Source organism: Hemitrygon akajei, chromosome 11 (assembly GCF_048418815.1).
Source record: "Hemitrygon akajei chromosome 11, sHemAka1.3, whole genome shotgun sequence".
Taxonomy (NCBI): domain Eukaryota; kingdom Metazoa; phylum Chordata; class Chondrichthyes; order Myliobatiformes; family Dasyatidae; genus Hemitrygon; species Hemitrygon akajei.
In genome coordinates this window covers 40,618,391-40,639,962 of record NC_133134.1, presented here as the reverse complement: position 1 = coordinate 40,639,962, position 21,572 = coordinate 40,618,391, and the positions used below count along the sequence as shown (strand labels likewise).

The following is a 21,572-nucleotide window of genomic DNA, read 5'->3' as shown; positions in this document are numbered from 1 at the left end:
CTATTACTGTGAAATCTAAATATTAAGACATTGTCTCTCCACTCTTTGACCATTAGTACTAAAGTTGCCCCCTTGGAATAATGCCTGAAGTGAAGGATGATGCATCTCCTACTCCACATTGCCAGGCAAGGGCACAGCAATATGGATACGAAGTAGATTGATTAAACCACCCTGTAAACAAACCTGAATAAGTAATTTGTCAGCACAATAGACAACTGTCTTAAAAAAACTGTACAAAACTCAATTTTCCATTTAAACATGTGCACTTTATTGTATTAGTCAGTGTAGGTCCCACAATCTGGCATCAAGTTTTAAATGGTTTGTTTTGTGCCCAGGGATGTAAACCTCACTTGTGTTGTATAAAGGTAAAGCTTTTGCATACCAAAATCAAAGAGGACCGAAAATTTAAGGCGGAAGAGTACAAAACGGGACATTTTCTCGGTTACATAATTTACATATAAGCAATACTACACACAAGGTTAAGTATTTGCTCCCACTTTTGGGCAGCCTTCACAGAGGCTTTATAACCTTAAGACAATGCAATCCTTTACATCAATATTTGGAATGCCTAATGTACAAATCAGTCCTTGAAACTCATCGCGGAACTTCTGGGATGCTTGTTGCCAAAAATACCACCAACACTTTCACTGTTCCAGTTTTTATTCCTGAGACAAGCACTAAAGCCATGCCAATTCATCTCGCGCAATCATTTGTGACAGTTACAGTCCATTTAAAAGCATTTACGGTGGACAATGGAAGGTCCAGACTCATCATACTCTTGTTTGCTAATCCACATCTGCTGGAAGGTAGACAGGGAAGCCAAGATAGAACCTCCAATCCAGACCGAGTATTTGCGCTCAGGTGGGGCAATGATCTAGAAACAAAAGATTTATTAGTACACTTTATGTAAATGGCTTACATCAGATAAACTACAAAGCCATAAATTTTAACCAACACAAGATTCACAAGCCTGTAATTACCTTGATTTTCATGGTGCTTGGGGCTAGAGCAGTGATTTCCTTCTGCATTCTGTCTGCAATGCCAGGGTACATGGTGGTACCACCAGACAGGACAGTATTGGCATACAGGTCCTTCCTGATATCTACATCACATTTCATGATGGAGTTAAAAGTGGTCTCATGAATACCACAGGATTCCATACCTGTTGGAACAAATAATTTTTAATTAGCAAATTAAACTGCCAGTATCTTAATCAGCAGCACTCAACCACTAGAACATTTACTACGTGTCAGTTCATTCACATACCCAAGAAAGATGGTTGAAAGAGTGCCTCAGGGCATCTGAATCGCTCATTGCCAATGGTGATCACCTGACCATCAGGCAACTCATAGCTCTTCTCCAGAGAAGAAGATGAAGCAGCAGTGGCCATCTCTTGTTCAAAGTCCAGTGCAACATAGCAGAGTTTCTCCTTGATGTCACGGACAATTTCTCTCTCAGCTGTAGTGGTGAAAGAATAGCCTCTTTCTGTCAGAATCTTCATGAGGTAGTCTGTCAAATCACGACCAGCCAAATCCAGACGCAAAATAGCGTGGGGCAGGGCGTAACCTTCATAGATGGGCACTGTGTGGGTTACACCATCACCAGAGTCCATCACGATACCAGTGGTTCTACCAGAGGCATACAGAGACAGCACAGCCTGGATGGCAACATACATTGCAGGGGTATTGAAGGTCTCAAACATGATCTGTAAAAGACAGTGATGGTTATTGGCCAAAATTTCAAATTAAATGCCAAGGAATTAGGGGCATCAACATGCTAAACTTTGAGCCACAGTGGTAGAGCAGAATCAGTTAAGCATGCAATGACTTACAGCAAAATTACCACTAGGTAAAAAGCTAGTCAGACTCTTGCAATTATTTACAAGGACTTAAATCCCTCCTCCCTGAACTCCTGAAATGATGGAAACTAATTAAAGTCAATACCCAAACTCAACCTGTTATACCAACAGTATACAATTGAAGATTAGAATAGCACACAAAACATGCATAAGTTAATGGAACTCAAAAGTGAGAAAGCAAATGAAACCTTGCAATTTCCAGGAAAGAATGTCATCTTTGAAAGATTCCCTGTGAACAAGGATAGGAAAGAATGAAAGGGAGTTTTCAGAAAGAAAGGTAGAGGGCAACAAGGTGGTATAATGTGGTCATTTTCAATTTCGGTACCTGTGTCATCTTTTCTCTGTTGGCTTTGGGATTCAGGGGAGCTTCTGTAAGCAGGACTGGGTGTTCTTCAGGTGCAACTCTCAATTCATTGTAGAAAGTATGATGCCAGATCTTCTCCATGTCATCCCAATTGGTTACAATGCCATGTTCAATGGGGTACTTCAAAGTCAGGATTCCTCTTTTGCTCTGGGCTTCATCACCAACATAGCTATCTTTCTGTCCCATTCCAACCATCACACCCTAAAAGAACATAGGGGCATCTATTAGTAACCAGTTGTAACCAGTAATCGTAACTAGAATGTAAGCAGTCATTCCTGTACCTGATGTCTTGGGCGACCAACAATGGAAGGAAAGACAGCACGTGGGGCATCATCTCCAGCAAAACCAGCCTTGCACATACCAGAGCCATTATCAACGACCAGTGCTGCAATTTCATCATCCATGGCTGTTTATTACCTATAGAAGAAATGCACAATGATCAGCGTTCCAATTCATATAAATGATCACGGGAAATATGCAGGGAGAAATTATGAAAAATGTCTAATTGTTGCTGGATAACCATTCCATCTGACATTGATTGAAGTTCTTTTCCCTCTCCGGAATGTCTCCGCCCGGACGCCAGAGGGCGCTAGCACTGCAGCGCCCGCGTTCAGCCGGCAGACAAAGGAACGCCGCCGACCGCCCCTCCTGTTGCCATAAAAGGCAATGCTTGTACCACTAGCAGGCAATGGGCCAGATCCAACACAACCTTCTGCCACTCCCTAAACGGAACAAAGTCCTCGCACCACAGAGCACGCTGCCGATACTCAACGCCCAAGGAAAGAGGGATACAGCCAGCCAGCCACATCGAGCTAGAAGGTTCCACGCCAACCCCGCCCCCGCCCCCGCCCGGGTGTGGAGCTTTACCGGCGTGACGCATGCGCCGTGCCGCGAAGCGGAGGGGGATCGGGATCTGCGCTCCACTACCCGCCCGGCGACGGGACGCGATCCGGGGTGCTGACGCTCCGACCCGGTCGGCAGTCCAACCACCCCGCTGAAAGTCCTGAGGGAGAACCACGCCCCGAAGTGCTCCGAGTGGGGACCATTATCCAGCCGGCAGATGCCCCTCACCGACCGGCATTAACGCCCATCCCGGTGGCAGGCACCACTGGATGGGCCGACCGGCAGCGGGTAGTTCAACACCCCACCCCCACACAATCACCTCCTCTCCGGCGCACAGCAGGCCGGATACCGTCACCAGTCGGTCACTCGCTCCGTGGCACATAAAGACTCCCACCGGCTGGCGCTTCCAGAAAGATCCACCATCATCCCGCCCCTCCATCCGCCCGTCCCACCATCCCATATAATCCACACTTCAACGCCATTGTCAATTTTTTTTCCTCTCGTTACTTTTGTTATTCTCAGACTCCCAGCTTTAATTCGTCCCCGTTAACGTAACGCTTAGTTAACACCCACCTCCAATAACCCCTCCCGGGAATGAAAAACTCCATGATGCTCCCATGGAATCTCTCATTGTCCCCTCCCCACTATGTTCCTGCGACGCCACAAATTATACTTTTAAAAAACTGATCTCATTGATGGGATCTTTCCGTTGCATTTTGAATCCTTACCGTTGGTTTCCCTTCACAGGTGCAAGTCTGGCTTGGCGATCAGCCGGTGAGTTCAATCAAGCCTCAGAGTGCTGCAAGCCGGCGTGTCTGTCTCTCTTATACCGGCCCCGTGAACTGGTCCCGCCCACACCCTTCTGTAACCATAAAAGGGAAGGTTTGCGAAAGCTCGGCATCTATTGGCTGAGCGTCACCACCTTCTCTCCTCCCCTTTCCCCCCTCCCCACCGGCAACTCCCCCCACTCAAACTCCTTCCCTCCACCCCCACTCCTTCCCACCAGTAACCGGGCCAGGACCATTGCCCTTCCTCGTGGCCACCCGCCTGCGATGTCCAAGGCTCCCGTTGCCATCCAATAGATCTCCATTCCTAATACATGTGAAATGGGGAAGGTTGGTTTTGCCCCCGTTTTGTTAGTGCCTTTATTGTCATGTAGTTGCCTAATATGCAAATAGGTGGAAGCAGGATGCGTTAAGAGTTTTAGCGAAGGTCAGTGCATAAATAATTGAAGGATGTAAAAACAAAGGAATCCCAAAGAAAGGGCGGTGTGAAACTGAACTGTTTTTCTTTCAGTATTGCAGACACGATGGGCCAAATCTTACGGTGCAGCTCTCCGATTCCACGTTTATTAATCACAGATCACTGCGCCGCACTTGAGGAACTGAACAATCGGGGCTTATTGTAAAACATGGTAGTTTACTGAAATGGGAAACCGGCAATACGTAGTAAAATATTACTGTTTAGACTTTTAACATGATTTATCTAAAGATGGTTTATAATCAGTGTAACAGGATAAGATTAATCCACCATTATATATATTTAATATTAAACTAATAATTCTTAAATGTTTCTGTGGGGAAGATAAGCCACTACTTTATGCACTCTAGTGAATCTGTTAACCACTTGTGTTGCAAAAGAGGAAATTAAGGATAATTTTGGTAACGGTAAAACGTTAGACATAATACATTAAATATATTTTTGCTGAGTATCTGATCAGCAAGAGAACCTCAAATTTCACCTGAAGTGTAACCAAAAATACCTTGGGAATTGTTCGTTGTCACATCAAAATAGTGGGTGTGAACTTTTTAAAAAATACTTTATTATTCAAATAGATAAGTGCTACTATCAATATTTAGATTAAAAATCATTTGTGAGATAGCTGCCCGATTATTTAAACTACTTGTAAGCCAGTATGCACAAAGATTTGTCAACAAGCTGGTACTATCTAGTATTTACAACATTAGAGCAACCTAAAACATCAAATCCAACATTGGCTTGGGTTCTATCTCCAATAATTATAGAAAAGTCAGTTGAATTAATTGTGTCAACTAAGAGAACCACTTGATTTATCAATACCAGGATGGACCATTTTCACTTCTACACTCACTATGGGCTTAGGTTTCTCAACAAGGAAGTATGTTAAAGACAGTTGTGTAATCTGAAGCATCTTTTTTGTCCTCAGGATGTTCCAGTGGAGTGCAGAAAGATCACCATACCAAAGTCATTTGCAATCCATGTACGGTACATAAAGCGCAGGTTTTTAGTGTATTCACATTTGTCGACAATGCAAAGCTTGTTGGGAAAATGAAATAGAATGCTAGAAATATTTAGAAGGTCATGGAGCATCCATGGGGAGAAGAACAGAGTTAATATTTCATGTTTTTGGCCTGTAATTTTATCTCATAATAATTCAGAGAGAAGCCATTTAGCCCTTGCTTGCATCAAGAGGAGGCATTCCATTAGTTGCATCTTGCTTCTAATTTCCCTGCACCCCTACAAATGATTCTCTCTCAAACATGTGCTTTAGCTTCCCATATGCTTCATTTTGCCATTAGGTTCACAAGTAAGTGATTTACTTGAGCCAGTTTAACATATCAGAGGAAACCAAAGCACCAAAAGGAAACCCACATGGCCACAGAGAGAACTTGCAAACAATGTGCAGAAAAAATTGAACCACTATACCCAGATCTGAGGCACTGCCAATTATTGGAAAGAGCTAAAAAAAGACACAGTTTACAGAGAAGTTGAAAGTGGTCAATACCATAGTAGATGGAGCGTAGATAGGGAAAGGTGAAGAATAGATAATAAACTAGTAAATGTTGGTGTACAAAGAGATCTGGGTTTGCAGGTATATAAAATGTAGAAAGTCGGCATCCAGGTACAGCAAATGATTAGGAAGACAAATGATAATATTAGGTCTTATTGTAAGGGTATTGAAATATTAGTGTAAATAAACCATGGTGAAATTATAAAGGAATTTATTGAGATTATAATTGGACTGATATTTTATGTGGCCAAAGAAAGCTATTACATCTGAGGCAAAGAAGGGTAGATACACCAGGTTCATTCCTGAAGAGAAGGGGTGCTTCTGTAAGGGTAAATTGAATGAGATAAGTCAATTAAAATAAAGGAATAAGTGATGGTCTTACTGAAGCATGAGATACTGTTAGGGACTGACTGGTAAATGTTGAGAGACTGTGTTTCTTCTCCCTGAAGTGTTTAGATCCAGGAATTGTTGGCTTAAGCAACGTCTTACTCTATTTTAGTGATGTTTAAATGGTATCATTTATTACATAAGTGTTGTTTTCTAAAATCCCACAAAGACAATGATCTTCAGTTGCAAGTGTTCCACACCAGTCTTGCTTCCCTGTGCGATACTATCCTGTGTTATTTTTCATTCTTTGTTAATCTGTCGCTAGATCTTGCAGCTTCTGGCACTTAGACTAGAACTTGCAACATCAACAGACACGCTTCTATAGTAGCTTCCACTCTACAATCAGCATACTTTCAGCTACTGGGACAGGCTTCTGCATAAAGAATGATGATGCACTAATGGGAGACAGAAGTCTGAGAGAGTGCTCCTAATGCTTAGAATAACCTGGACAGGCTGATAAAACAGTGCAGAGGCACAGAGAGTTGCCAGGCACTCAACCATTTTAGATAATTACAGTCGATGGCTGCCTGCAATTCTAATAAATCCCTATGCTGCTGTGTGCAAAAAGAAACGTAGACTAAGTCTCCTTTGCTTAGGTATGTAGTTCAGGTGATCTCTCTGATGCAGAAATAAGAAGCCATCTGTCAGATATGATAGAGATCAACACAGTGGTTTGGAATGATTCTTAAGGTCAAAAGCTGAGAGTAACAAAACATTGACCTCCATAGGAAAAGCATTTCAGATCCATGTGTGAGCCTGCATTTCAGATTTATGGGGCTACAGATCTCAGGATGGATAAACAATGCAGTTTTTAACACTGGCCCTTCAGCATGATTGTGGAGAAACAAGTTTGGTGAAAGCTAATTGTTTTGTGGGCAAACAAAAACAGTTATTTTTCAGAAGACCTTCCAGTGGTAATGTCATATTGTGTAGATTTCCCAGCCTCAGTGCCTGATGGGAAATATGAAATTTGTTTCTTCAATCAGAATTTTCATTAGCATTAGAAACATCTCCTATAAAACTCCCACAAATGAAGTCAACAATAGTGCAATAGTGAACATTTGTCCCCAACCTTCCTCACAAGTTCACAGGTCTAACTGATAAATAAATGTTATTCATGTATTTGAAAGATTATTACATCTAGAACACAATACTTGGTACTTTGCATTAATGTCTTGAGGCTAGAATGTTTCACTTCAATAAGACAACCACATTCCTTTGGTTGAGGAATGATTCTAACCACTGAAATGTTTTCTCATTGCCCAGTAACTACAGTTTTACTAGATCTCCATGATGACACACTCAGTCATTTTCTACTCTGATGGTAAGGATGGCCATGTAATTTCTCCTGAGGAACTTGGCTCTTTGGTCCATGTTTGGATTGGATTGAAGTCTAGAGTCAAGTGGTCCTTCCAGTTCCTAGCTAAGCAGAGGTGTGCAAGTTATCGGAAGTAAGTACTACACATTATATAGTTTATCACTTTGATGATTGAGAGTAATTAGCTGGATTGGATTTGTTGCACATTTTATGGACAGGACATGCTGGATAATTTTCCATATTGTTAGGGAGATGCCAGTGTTGTAATGACTGGCAGCTTAGACAGAGTGCTGGACAGAAAACTGGATGTTGTATATATGGTCACATAGTATGTGCAATATTCTGGGCATAGTGATTTCTATCACTTGAAGAGAAATTAATTGATTGAAGGCTGGTTTCTGTGATGGTGATAATTTCGCAAGGAAGCTGAAGATGTTCAGTGTTCAACATAAAATTTATTATCAAGAGTACATACATGTCACCACATACAAACCTGGGATACTTTTTCTATGGGCATCCCTAGTAAATCTATAGAACAGAAACTGTAAACGTCAGGAACTGTAAACAAACTGCAAATGCAGATATTAATAAATAGCAATAAATAATGAGCATGAAATAACAATATAACCGGGTCCTTAAATGAATCCATAAATAAGTGTAGCTGTCCCCTTTTGTTCAAGAGCCTGATGGTTGAGTGGGAGTAGCTGTCCTTGAACCTGGTGGTTTTTTTCCTGAGGCACCTGTACCTTCTACCTGATGGCAACAGCGAGAAAATTACATGGCCTCGGTGGTGGTGATCTTTGATGGATGTACTGGGCCAAATCCACTACCTTTTGTAGGATTTTCTACTCAAAGGCATTGGTGTTCCCATACCAGGCCATAATGCTGCCAGTTAACACACTTTCCACTGCACATCTATATATGTTTGCAATGGATCATTGATTGGTACTTGTAGTTGAAGAAGATTGAAAACAGTTCAGCATTTTTCATAGATCATGTGCTGAGACCCTCTACCATTGAGGATTTAGATGTTATGGAATCTCCTTAAGTCATAAGCTATTTAGCTGTTCACTACCATTGATGACTAGATTTGGAAAGGCCACAGAATTTCTGTCTAATCTGTTTGCGCGTTATTTAACTATGTCTGTTGCATGCAATATTTGTTATTGAGCATGTGTGTTGTCTTGTGTTCCAGTTTCACCTGTTGGCATCTCAATTGTAAATATATTTGGCTCTGCTCCCAGCATGCTCTTCTGCATACATCATAGAAAAAGGATTTGTCTCTGGTTTGAAAGTAACGGATATCATTCTGTTGTTGATCTAATCTCTAATGTAACTAATTTAGACAGCAGTGTGCTGATGTATATGAGGAGCACTTTGGAAGGTTATCTGGACAGGAGTTGATTTTTGATTTTTGTTGCCTTCCGTTTTGGAGAGTTTCATGGGGAGATGCTAATGAAATACCTGATAAAGTCAGAAATTCAATCTTGTGTTGGTGCTGGGTGGACCATCCAGTCTCACCTTCATTCTTTTTTTAACAGCAGTTTTAAAGCAATTTGGCCATTTATATAGCATTTTATAGGATAATAGGCATCAATAGAGGTGGATCCATGTCACTGTTTTGTATCCATTTAATTTTCTCATTTAAGTTTATCAGCCTAGACCTCTAATCTCATTTTCCCTTGCATGCTTATGCAGCCTGCATTTAAATAGTGTTTACTTCAACCATACCTTACTTCTCAGCACTCTTTAGGTAAACATGTTTCTTCTGACTGAATTTCCTACCAGATTTCTTGTTGACTGTCATAAATCAATGTTCTCTATTTGTCTCTTTTCAAAAGCAGAAATGCTTTCTCTGCATCCCTTCTCTGAAACCATTCATAATTTTGAACACCTTCACTGGGTCATTCTTTGGTCTTTTCCATTGAGGAGAGATCCAGTGTATCCATCCCTTCCTGATATGCTTATCCTTGCATTTCTGGTATTATCTTTGTAAATTGCACTGAATCACAAAACTATTGCAGCATGGAAGGGGGCAATCTATCCTATCAGATTATACTGGATACATGTTGATCATTTCCCTACCCTGTCACCATATGTCCCTGCAATTTCTTTTCTTTCAAATACTTGTCCAGCTCCCTATTAAGCACTGCAATCAAATCAGCCATTTCTACCAGTCTAGGCAGTGTATTCAGACCTTTAACCATATGTGCATGCATGCATGCATAAAATTATATGTATCAGGTTTGGATCTTTGTCAACACCTTCATTATACTTTCCTTGATTTTTGATCCCTTCACCAAATGAAGCACTATTCCTACTTCCAATTTAAAGGCATGAAGAGTACAGACAAAATAACTTACTCTGTTCCGTGAATCTATCCATAGAACTATAGTACCCTATCTCCAGAATCATTATCCTTAATCTCTTCTGTCCTCTTCATATTTCTTAACACTAAATTTCATCTATTACTTTTCAGCTAAAACCACCAGTTTGGTTACTTCTCAAGTTCCATTGCTGTTCTGCTCATAGTGCACTCAATTTACCTCCAAATTCTGCAAATTTGGAAATTCTGCTCTGTTATTAATTTATAATAACTATTATTAATGTATAAATCATTAATTTGTATTAAGAAGACCAGTGGTCCTAGGAAACTCCAATTTATTATTTTGTCCAGCATGAAAAATAACCTTCAGTACTCTTACATAGCTGTTCCACCTGCCATAACACCTCTTGTTGTATGACCTTTAGTTATGATTACAGCTTATTTTGTGGCACATTAACCAACTCCTTTTTGACAAACTGATATAACAAATTTCATTCACTAATCCTCTTTGCTACTTCATTAAAAATTTAGATTTGATTAGCCTTTAAACAAACCACAGTTGGGTAATTCTGCCTTGATTATTGTTGTTAGAACTTCTCCATTGTTGTGGTTAATTGATTGGCCTGCAGTTTGTTCCCTGTATTTTTTTGAACAAGGGTCTTAACATTTGTAGTTTGAGTACTACTATCTGAATCTCCAGAAGTTTGGCAAATTGCAGCCAGGGTTTTTGCAGTTCCATTCCCCTCCGCCCTCACCCCTGCAAGCCATGCCACACCATTCACAACAACTGATATAGCATCCCATAAGAACCAGGTCTAAGTACAGCTGGACTTTCTGATATATCCTCCTTATCGTTTATCAATTCCAGGATCTCAACCATATCTCTACCTTAACTCTAAATTGATTACTTATGTCCTGCAGTATTCTTCTTAATCATTACTGCCACTTTCTCTCCCCCCTTCCCAAATACCCTGTAACTAAGAATATTCACTGTACTTTTTTTTTGCCAGCCTGTTGTTGGCATGGAATTGTGATCCCATCTGGTAAATTTTGCCTGCAACTCACCAGTCAGGTTCAGTATGCTTCTTGGGTTTGGAGTATATGTACATAAATCATCTTTGATTTTCTTGTATCCTTATTATCTGATCCAATTACTCATTATTAAACGTTTCTGCCAATTGTTTTATTTTAGTAAGGATTCTATTACTTATACTACTACTGAAGTTAAACTGACTGATTTATAATTCCTAATTATCTCTTCCAATCCTTTTTGCACCTGATTTTCATTTACCTCCTCATTATTGATTATATCACCTCAATTTGATATCATCTGCAATTTAGAAATTATAGTTTTGATTCCACAATCTAAAGCTTCAAGGTAAGTTGTGAACTACCATCTATTGTGGTTAGCTATCAGTTACTCCTTTGAGAACTCCATTCTGCTACTTGTCTCTTGATTCAGCATTCTGTGATCTTTATCTATTATGGAGTACCTTATCGAAAGTCCTTTTTATCCATGTTCATTACTCATTATTAAACCTCTCTGCAAATTGTTTTATTCTAGTAAGGATTCTATTACTTATACTACTACTGAAGTTAAACTGACTTATTTATAATTCCTTGAACATTAATCATCTTATTCATTAAAGGTATTGCATTAGCTATCCCTCAGTCATCAGGCATGACCCCTTAGACAAATTATTAAATATTTGCTGTAGTTCATTGTTTATCTCTAATCTAGATTTTTTTGTAAATACATAGATGTAATCTATTTAATTCAGGGATTTTATCATCTTTGATTTTGACCAGTAATCTGTGCCTAATTATTTAATATATCCCCTCTTCCTATTAGGAAGGAACTCATTTCTTCATCCAACATCATGCCCACCTGTTCTTTCTCCATAAAGAGAGAAGAGATAAAGTTAGCATTACTTGTCACATGCACATCGAAACATACAGTGAAATGCATAATTTGCAACAATTCAAGTTAGCAAGGATTGTGCTGGAAACAGCCTGCTGGTGTTGACATGGTTCTGGCCCTAACACAGCATGCCCACAACTTACTAACCCTAACCATCTGTCTTTGAAATGTGGGAGGAAACAAGTACCTGGAAGAAACCCACGTAGTTACGGAGAGAACATATAAACTTATACTCAGGGTAGGAATTAAACCTCGTTTGGTGATTGCTAGCTCTATAAAATGATCACATTAACCACTACACTACCATGCCACCCCACAATAAAATAAATACCAAAACTAAATAATGACTTAATATTTCTCCCATCTCCCTATCTAATATCTGTGGTATGGCCTTGTTTCTTTTTCCATCCCAACCTAATTTTTGATGTGTCAATAAAACCATTTACTTTTTGTGTTCTGTTCCTTGATACTTTAATTTTCTATTTACTCTTTGCCAATCCATTATTTTCTTTTTACTTTTTTCTTCCTCACTTCATATTTTCTTTGAAGCCAAATTTGTCTTTTACAACTTTAACATAATGTCCTAACTGCTGCACTCAACATTTAAGATTTATGAAGGCCAATGTGCCAAAAGCTCTGCTTACGACCCTATCTACCCGTGAAACCACTTTCAAGGAATTATGGATCTGTATTTCCTGATCTTTGTTCCACCACATTCCTCAGCGCTCTGCCATTCACTGTGAATTTCCTATTCTGGTTTGTCCTCTCAAAGTACAACACCTCACACTTATGTGCATTAAATGCCTCTGCCATTTTAGCAGCTCATGCAGATCCTGCTGCAAGCCTTGATAGCCTCCCTTGCTACTTACTGTAGCTCCAATCTTGGTATTATCCAAAAATTTGCTGATCCTGTTTACTACATTATCATGCAGATCATTGACATAGGTGGCAGGCAGCAATGGACCCAGAACAGATCCCTAATAACAGATCTCCAGGCAGAGAGACAACCATGTACTACCATTCTTTGGCTTCTACTGCTAAGTCAATGTTGAATCCAATATACTACTTCATCCATAATGTCAAGCTAGTGAACTTGACCAGTCTCCCATGGGACTTTGCTCCCATGTGCATGTAGCCTTTAATTTAGCAACTTTCCTGGTAACCTGCTCGAAAAGCTATAAGCCTGGTTAGAAATTTAATTACACATTCTATTAAAGAGTTGAGTTGTAAGTTTCCGCTTCCACAGTGGAACACAGACTTGCGCCTTAAGATGAATACACTCAAATATTTTAACCACTATGTTATGTATCAATTAATATTTGTAGGATCTATCTTTTGCCATCTTGTTACAGTTGAATTGAGTTATTTAATAAATAGGTTATTTTTGGTAAATTGTGTTTGTTAGTTGTACTCAATAAGGAGTTGAAATATTAATTTGTTGCTCAGCATTGTGTTGGATCAAACAGGGAGAATATCAACAACTGCAGATTCACATTTATATTTCAGATTTATTTATCACATGTACATCAAAACAAACAGTGAAATGCGCCTCTTGCATTAACAGCCAACACAACTTAAGGATGTAGATGGGATCAGTCTGCAAATGTCAGTACACATACCGGCACCAACATAACGTGCCCACAGTATTCAGCAGAACAACATAAGCAACACCAACAACAGCCGAACAAGCTCCTTTCCCCACCCCCACCCCCACTTGCACACATTGACGGGCTTCCAACCCTGGACAGGCTGCCTCTAGACCTCTGACCTCCAGTTGCTGGCTTGAATTTGCAGCCATCAGACCCCTGATATCTGAAGCCGACGCAGAGAAATTAACATTTGGGCTTCAACTTCCATACTTGAGACCACTGGACTTGGTGATCCTCTGGATATTGACTCCAGGACTACTGATCACGGGACTTTGACCTTCGAGCCTCAACCACCAGATTCATGCGACCCTTAGACCCTGGAATTCACCGATCTGCGGGACGTTCAGGTCTCGTGCCATCTGCTTGCACGGATCTCCAACTCCAGGACTTGCTGACCTGAGGGGGTCACCGGCTCTTGACTTCGGGACCTACCGACCTCACTCCTTGACCACGTGAATCATTGCTCTTCATCCTCAGCACCTGCCCGACCAAACCTCCACCCTTGGGGACTGCTGGCCTTCAAACGTGGAACATTCTGACCTCAAGCACCTGCCCCTAACTCTTCATTTACTGCTCCTGACCTCTAACTTTCTCTCATCCCTGTCTCTAAACCCTAACCTAACACCTGTGCTGTACCCAAAATCATTCTTACAAATCTAAAAAACAATTAAGTCTGAGTCACTACCTCCATTGACATCACAACTCAATGCCGTCTTAATTGGAAACCATCCATTGCTGTCACTGTGCAGAGTTTTGACTCTGAGAAGAGAGTTTTTCACACAAGACTATCCACTCATTAGGGCCCAAAGTGACCTGTAGAGCAGTGCCCGAGGACCTAACTTATTTTTGGCCCTTGCAACTTCCTTCTAGAACAGCAAAACCATGCTTTTTGGTGGCTGTTAAGGTAATAATCATTATTTTACCCCTGAAACATCCCAGGGTGCAATTCTAGAAAGCTTATATCATGCAGTCAGCAATATGGAAGCTTACCAAGAGGGATCATTCTGAGGAGTCATTTTGATTTTTAATGAGTGGCAACAGTGAAGATGAAACACCAGTAGCTGGCAACTCAGTGTAGAATGCTGCTGATTGCAGTCTGGCCTTTTAAATGGCAAGTTTAGTTCACTACCAATCCCATCTCATGGGATATATCTTCCAGAGGGATGTCATCATCAAAGGTAACTTCATTTTGATTTTCTGCCACAAAATAGTGATACTGAAACAGACCCATAAAAATAATTTTAAAAAGTAATAACAGTCGGAATGACGACGTGAGTTTACCCATATGTAATTGACTAAAGTGGCTGTGTTCTGAAGTTGCCTCGACTCGTAATTGCCTGTGGTTCACTAAGAGGTACAAGTGAAAAACAGTTATTCTGTTCTAATGAATCTCCAGTTTCTCTATATCTAAATTGCCTGTTTTTTAATTTCCCAATTATTTCCATCACCATACATATGTAGGCCACAATGTTGGTGCTTCCCTTTGCAACGTAGAGAGTTTTAGGTGGCAAAGAGGTGAGTTTATATTTGCAGCTTCTACATGCAATGTGTATGAAAAATGTTAATCACAAGTATTATTTGAAGAAGTGATATTAAGTAGATAAGTGGTAATTAAAAGAGCAAGTGTAAAGAAAGTGCTATAAGAAACAGTGAAGGTAGTGAACAGATAGATAGTGTGTACAGTGGATTCTGATTGATTGAGTCATCGCTTAATTAGGGCAACCACTTATTTGGGACAACTCTTAAAGAACAAAAGTTAATCATGAAAATAGCCAGAATTCCCTTTATTTAATTGGGCCATTTTGCTGCTTAATTGGGGCAAGAGACTGTTACCAAACAATTTCTAACTAGCATCAGACAAATGCACTTGTGTGGCCAATAGACACTACACAGTACTTTGAGCGAACAGTGTTTAAAATAGTGTCAGTTGTGTGTGCTTGTGTTCAAAAAAACAATGATTTTTTAAAATCATTGTTAGTCGTGAGAAATAAGCAGTAAGACAATTCAGAAATGTTTTGCTCACTGCGATTTCAAGCATTCAAGTTTGTAGCTGCCAAAAACGGCCTGGAGTGAAAATGAAATGATCTCACTACTTCAACAAGTTAGGAACTATGAAGAATTTGAAGTTATTGATAATTACCTTGAATATTACAATGAAAATGAAGATTTGGAGGATATAATTGTCGAAAGCATTGTCTGAAGGCAGTCTGTTATCTGTACTAAGTGTCTGCACTGATTTTGTTCATTTACAGTCAATCAAAAGTATGCGCCAGTGCACGCTGGATGAATCCCTCCATCAATAACTACTAGGAACTAATACAGTCTTATAGTACTGTAACAGTATTGATGGTGTTCTAATTTGTCCTGTATTTCATTTAAATACTTAATTGTTTTTCCTCAGGTAAATGGCAGTTTGACTTTTTTAAAATACTTTTTAAACTATTTCCATGAAACTTCAGCAAATTGGAGCAGCTACTTAATTTGGCCAAAATATTCTGAATGATGTGAGGTCATTGAGGCTTTATACTTAGGATCCAGATCTTCCGTGGAATTGATGCCCTTTTCACTGGTTTCTTAATCCATGTGAAGTTATGCACATTTAAAGAAACCAGTAACAGCTTTCTATGTATAAGGAAGGCCTCTCCTTTTTTCTCACCTTTGGCTGTAACACCTTCAGAGAGAGGCAACTCCAGTTCCTCATTGCAGTCAAGTTCACAATCTGGCATTAAGAAGAAATGCAACTGGAAAGAGTAATAAACCCTTTCAGTGGTTGCATATGCCTATTAGCTGCTTTAGTTATTTGCAAAAAGGTGTGCAAAGTGAATAAAAGCTCCAAAGCACCAATCAAATCCCCAATGTCTACCATCCAAGAACACAGGCACATGGGAACAGAGTCATCTACTAAATTCCTTACATGTCACACATCATCCTGAATCGGAAATAGATCGCTACTTATTCATCATTACTGGTCTAAACATTGGAATTTCTATCATCATTCTAAACATGCCCAAGGAATGGCTGCATTACTTCAAGAAGTTGGCTCACCACTACTGTAAGGGCAATCAGGGAGGGGTAAATAGTCTTGCCAACATAGCTGCAACCTGAATAATGAACAGAAACACATTCCAGCAAATTCCAAGAAAAGCACTCTTCTTGCCAAAACTTAATAAAAACCACAAAATTTTGGGGAAAGATTTCCAGCAGTTCTTTTAAAGTGAATGATATGCACAACACCCATGAAGTACACATTCAAAAGCCTCTTGGGTATTCTGTGTGTGTTTGCTGGTCAGCTGACAGCAAAATAATTGCAAACTGATTCTGGCGGGTAAATGAATGCACCATTTCTAAAGCTTTTGTTGCTAAACATCAAAATGAGTGACTGACAACAATTCTTCCTCGCTCATGGTCGTTCCATGTGGCAGCCTCAGCAAAATGAAAAGCAAGCATTGATGTGTACACTTTGAGAATTGAAACTACTGTATGTTGCAAGACAGAGGAGAAAGCAGGAAAGGACAGATGATCACTAAGCATTCATGGTAGCCAGAGCATTATGACTTGACAATTCCTCCCACCCCCAATCTTAAACCCTCCCACCCATGTGACCTCCCTGGCTAAGGCCAAATCCAAAGAAAAAGCAAGTACCAAGGGAAATAATACTCTGGAAAAATTCCCCTAGGCGATCAAAATTAGTTTAGAAGATCACATGGACAATGTGATTTCTGTTAATTCTGCAAGAGTACTAAAACTACTAGCAGAACTGTATTCCACAATCTACAGTGTCAGTACTGGAAATAAACTAATTTGCTTACAGGTTTCCAGTGCTCAGTTTTACTAATACAATAATAGAAAAATTGCAGCAAGATTTGAATGTTCCCTAGATGCATACTACAACTGTAAGAGAAGTGAGTGTTCAGTGAGTGATCAAAAAACATTTAATATATAAAGTCAATAAAATTCATCTGTCTCTTTTTCAAAGTAATTCAAAACTGGCTTCATGTTGCTCAGGAATTTAAACTAATTGACATCAAAGCCCTAACATGGAAATGGACAAATACAGGATATGAACTGGAGACACTGGTGAAAATCTTTCTTTATATGGACTTTTTTTTAAGTTGTTTTCTTTTGAAAAGGAGGCGGTGGTGTGAAGTACGTCGGCCAATCAATATCATCAAAGAACCAGAAGTTCTTTCAAGCAGAAACTCACATCCTGTGGTAATGAAATTTTCAGCTCAGACAGGGATACAATATCCTTCATGATCTCTTGGAGAATGGAAACCTTAACTTGTTACTGTGCCTGTTATTTATAAATTTTGTTTTAATTACAGCTTTATAAGAGTTGGGCTTTTTAAAATATTGCACGTTACTAGAAATAGCCTATAAAATGGTAGAATCACTCAGTCTTGTTGCAGGGGCATATAAATACCAATACTCACAAATTGTTCAAAGGGCAATTAATTTAAAAGTAATCAACATTGAAAGTAACTATAAATAATAACTGGAAAGTGCTGTTATTTAGACCTATTTCATAAAGCATTCCAGCTCTTTTAAACTTACGAAATAAACTATTTTGATTTTCTATAATTTTATATTTGCAAAATTTGCCTTGTAAAATTGCAATCCTTTGCATGAATTTTACAAATGTCTAATAAGGTTATGCATGTTTAAACTACTTCCACTGTATTTAATAGGTTAGTACTTTAATGCTTTTTACATTGCGCAGTTCAGCTGCTTCCTTTGTATTTGTGTTAAAAGAACAAAGTTCGAAGTAAATTTATTGTCCAAGTACATGCATATTACCATATACAACCCTAAGATTTGTTTCAACACACTCAAAATACTGGAGGAACTCAGCAAGTCACACATCATCTATGGAATTAATAAACAATTGACATTTCAGGCCAAAACCCTTCCCGAATCTGATACGGGAGGAGAGTGGACCATAGGAGAAAGGGAAGAAAGAAAGAATCCAGAAGGAGGTGACAGGCAGGTGAGAAGATGTAACATGCCAGATTGGGGAATAGAAGAAGAGGGGAGGGTGAGGGAATTTTTTTTTACTGGAAGGAGAAATGGATATTCATTCCATCGGATTGGAGGTCATCCAGACAAAATATGAAGTGTTGCTCCTCCATTCTGAGGGTGGTGTCATCTTGGCACAAGAGGAGGCCATGGACCAACGTGTTAAAACGTGTTAGAACAGAACAGGCAGAGGAGAGATTTGTTTTCTTGCAGGAATACTTAGTAAATCCAAGAACTATAATAGAACCAATGAAAGATGGCACTCGACAGATAAGCAACTACTATACAAAAGTCAACACACTGTAAATACAAAAGACAATCATTATTATTTCTAATTATTTTGTATTTGCAGTCTGTTGTCTTTAATAAATAGGTACGCAATAAATATTGAGATCTTGAGGTGAAGTGTTCTTGAAAGTGAGTCCATAAGCTGTGGGAACAGTTCAGTGATAGCACATATGAAATTGAGTGAATTTATCCTACTGGTTCAAGAGCCTGATAGTTGAGAGGTAATAACTGTTCCTGAACCTAGTGGTGTGAGTCCTGAGGCTCCTGTACCTTTTACTTAATTGGCAGCAGTGAGAAAAGAGCATGACCTGAGTGGTGGGGTCTCTGATAATGGAGGCTGCTTTCCTGCAACAGTGCTGCATGTACTAGTGATAGACTGAGTCCTATCCACTACTTGTAGGATTTTCCATTCAAGGGCATTAGTGTTTCCATAGTGGGCCATGATGCACCCAGTTTTTGATGTCATGCTGAATCTTTGCAAAGTTCTAAGGAAGTAGAGACACTGTGATGCACTGTTCATAATTCTCCTTACGTGCCAAGCCCAGGATAGGTCCTCTGAGAAAAAACTAACACAGTGGAATTTAAAATTGCTGACCCTCTCCACCTTTGATTCCTCCAATGAGGACTGGCTCATAGAACCTCCAATTTCCATCACATAAATTCAATAATCAGCTCTTCGGTCTTGCTGACATTGAATGAGAGATTGTCATTGCAGCACCACTCAGCCAGATTTTCAACCAACCTTCTATATGCTGATTTGTCACCACATTTGATTTGCCTATTACAGTGGTGATGTCAGCATTCAAATATGGCATTGGAGTTATGTCGTGCCACAAAGTCATAAGTGTAAAGTGAGCAGAGCCGGATGCTAAGTACACACCTGTGCTGTTGGAGGTTGTGGAGGAGATGTTGCTGCAAATCCAAACTGATTGGGGTCATCAAGTCAGGAAATCAAGGATCCAATTGCACTTATTGAAGCCAAGGCCTTGAACCTTGTTCATTTTTTTTTGAGGGGATGATAGTGTTGAATGCAGATCTGTAGTCGACAAAGAATATCCTGATGTAGCATTCTTTGCTGTCCTGATGTTTCAGGTTTGAGTGAAGAAGTGATAAACTAGCATCTGCTGTAGGCCTTCTGTGCCAGTAGGCAAATTGGAGTGGATCCAAGATGTTTCTCAGGCAGGGTTGCTATGTTTCATCACCAACCTCTCAAAACACCTCATTACAGCAGATATAAGTGCTACTGGATGATAATTATTGAGACAGGTTACCACATTCTTCTTAGGCACTGGTATAATTGAAGCCTGCTTGAAGCAGGTAGGTACCTCAGACTGCCAAAGCAAGAGGTTAAAAGATGTTGGTGAACACTCCAGCCAGTTGACTCCTTTAGTGTTTGGCCAGATGCTTTCTGTGGGTTCACCCTCCTGAAGGGAGCTGCCATGTCGGCCTCAGAGACTGAACTAACAGGGTGATCGGGGAATTTATGAAGGTTCCTCCATGTTTTGACAGTCAAAGCAAGCATAGAAGACATTAAGCTCATCTGGAAGCAAAGCAGTATATGGTATTTTAACTATAAACATGTTTTCAACTTTTTTTCCACGAAGAAAGTATGTTATTTTTCCATAGCTGCACTCATGCATATGTTACATAGATTCAAAAACACAACAGTGACAAAGGATATTAGCTCCAAGAACTCTGGTGTAGAATCTGTTTGGGTGGAGCTTAGGAACACCAGGGGGACAGAAAATGTTAGTTTGTATATTGATCCTGGAACAGTTGCCGTAATGGAGATGGCATTAAACAAGATAAGTGTACAATTGTAATTATCAGTGACTACAATCTACATAAATGTTATGCAAACTAAATTTAGCAATAATACTGTAGGTAAAGAATTTCTGATTTGTATTTGTAATGGCCTTTTGAACCAATATATTGAAAAATCAGCCAGATAAAAGGCCTTCCAAGAGTAGGTACTCTGGAAGAGAAAAAGATTAATAAACAGACTTATTGTGTAATGTCCTTTGGGGAAGAGCAATAGAAAAATGATGTATTTCTTCAGTATGATGGAGAGTGAGACTAGGGATCTGAATCTAAAAGAAAACTGAAAGTATCAGGTGGAATTCCCTATGATCATCTGGGAAATGTTACATAAAAGATTAACACTAGATGGCCAATGGCAAGTAGAGATGCACAAAGGTATGCACAGATGAATTAAAATTGTTCATTGCTGTCCGGCATAAAAATAAAGCGTAGCTCAACTATTTTTCCATATTTTATTTGACATGCAAGGAAGCTATTCAGTCCATCAAGCCAATTCTGGCTCACAGAAAAATCCTATGCCCCACTAATTAACCCATACTTCCCCATTTTCCTATCAATTTTATCATCGATCTATCTATACCAAGGAAATTATGGAGGCCAATTAACCCATCTACTGACTAGTCTTTGGGATTCAGGAGGAAATATTAGCACCCAGGAGAAACCCAGATGGTCACAGGAAGTCCAGTCCAACCAGAGGTTAGGATTGAACCCAAATCGCTAGAGTTTTGTGAGGCAGCACCTGTACTAGCTACGCCTTTGATTTAAAAATAAATTAGTAATAACATTAGTTCCAAGAGGAGAAGAACAAAAAGGCTAGGACAAGTAGTAAACCTGAGGCTTAGGAGCAGTTTAGGATTCAACAAAGGAGGGCTATATGATTGAATAGGAACAGGAATGTAAAGCATAAAAGTAAAATTACTGAAATCATGAAAACTAGATGTATGAAGAGAAAAAAACATTAGACAAATGCATGTCCTGTAAGTCAGAAACAGAAGTTTAATTGGGAACAAA

At 39.6% G+C, this 21,572-nt stretch overlaps 1 protein-coding gene and 1 long non-coding RNA gene across 2 annotated transcripts; one reads left to right on the top strand and one right to left on the bottom strand.

The window, feature by feature from the left end:
- Positions 1-244: 244 nt before the first annotated feature.
- Positions 245-3,927, bottom strand: LOC140735515 (actin, cytoplasmic 2). The gene is made up of 6 exons (XM_073060676.1): positions 3,794-3,927; positions 2,504-2,639; positions 2,184-2,423; positions 1,267-1,705; positions 981-1,162; positions 245-874 (listed from the first exon to the last, which is right to left on the bottom strand). Exons 2-6 carry the CDS (start codon positions 2,624-2,626, stop codon positions 731-733), a joined length of 1,128 nt encoding a protein of 375 aa, XP_072916777.1. The 5' UTR covers positions 2,627-2,639; positions 3,794-3,927; the 3' UTR covers positions 245-730.
- A 101-nt stretch (positions 3,928-4,028) lies between these two features.
- On the top strand, positions 4,029-18,378 carry LOC140735516 (uncharacterized). Its single transcript, XR_012100761.1, has 5 exons — positions 4,029-4,277; positions 4,362-4,479; positions 5,251-5,304; positions 7,489-7,673; positions 17,567-18,378. It is a non-coding gene; the product is annotated as an uncharacterized lncRNA (long non-coding RNA).
- The last annotated feature ends 3,194 nt before the right edge of the window (positions 18,379-21,572 follow it).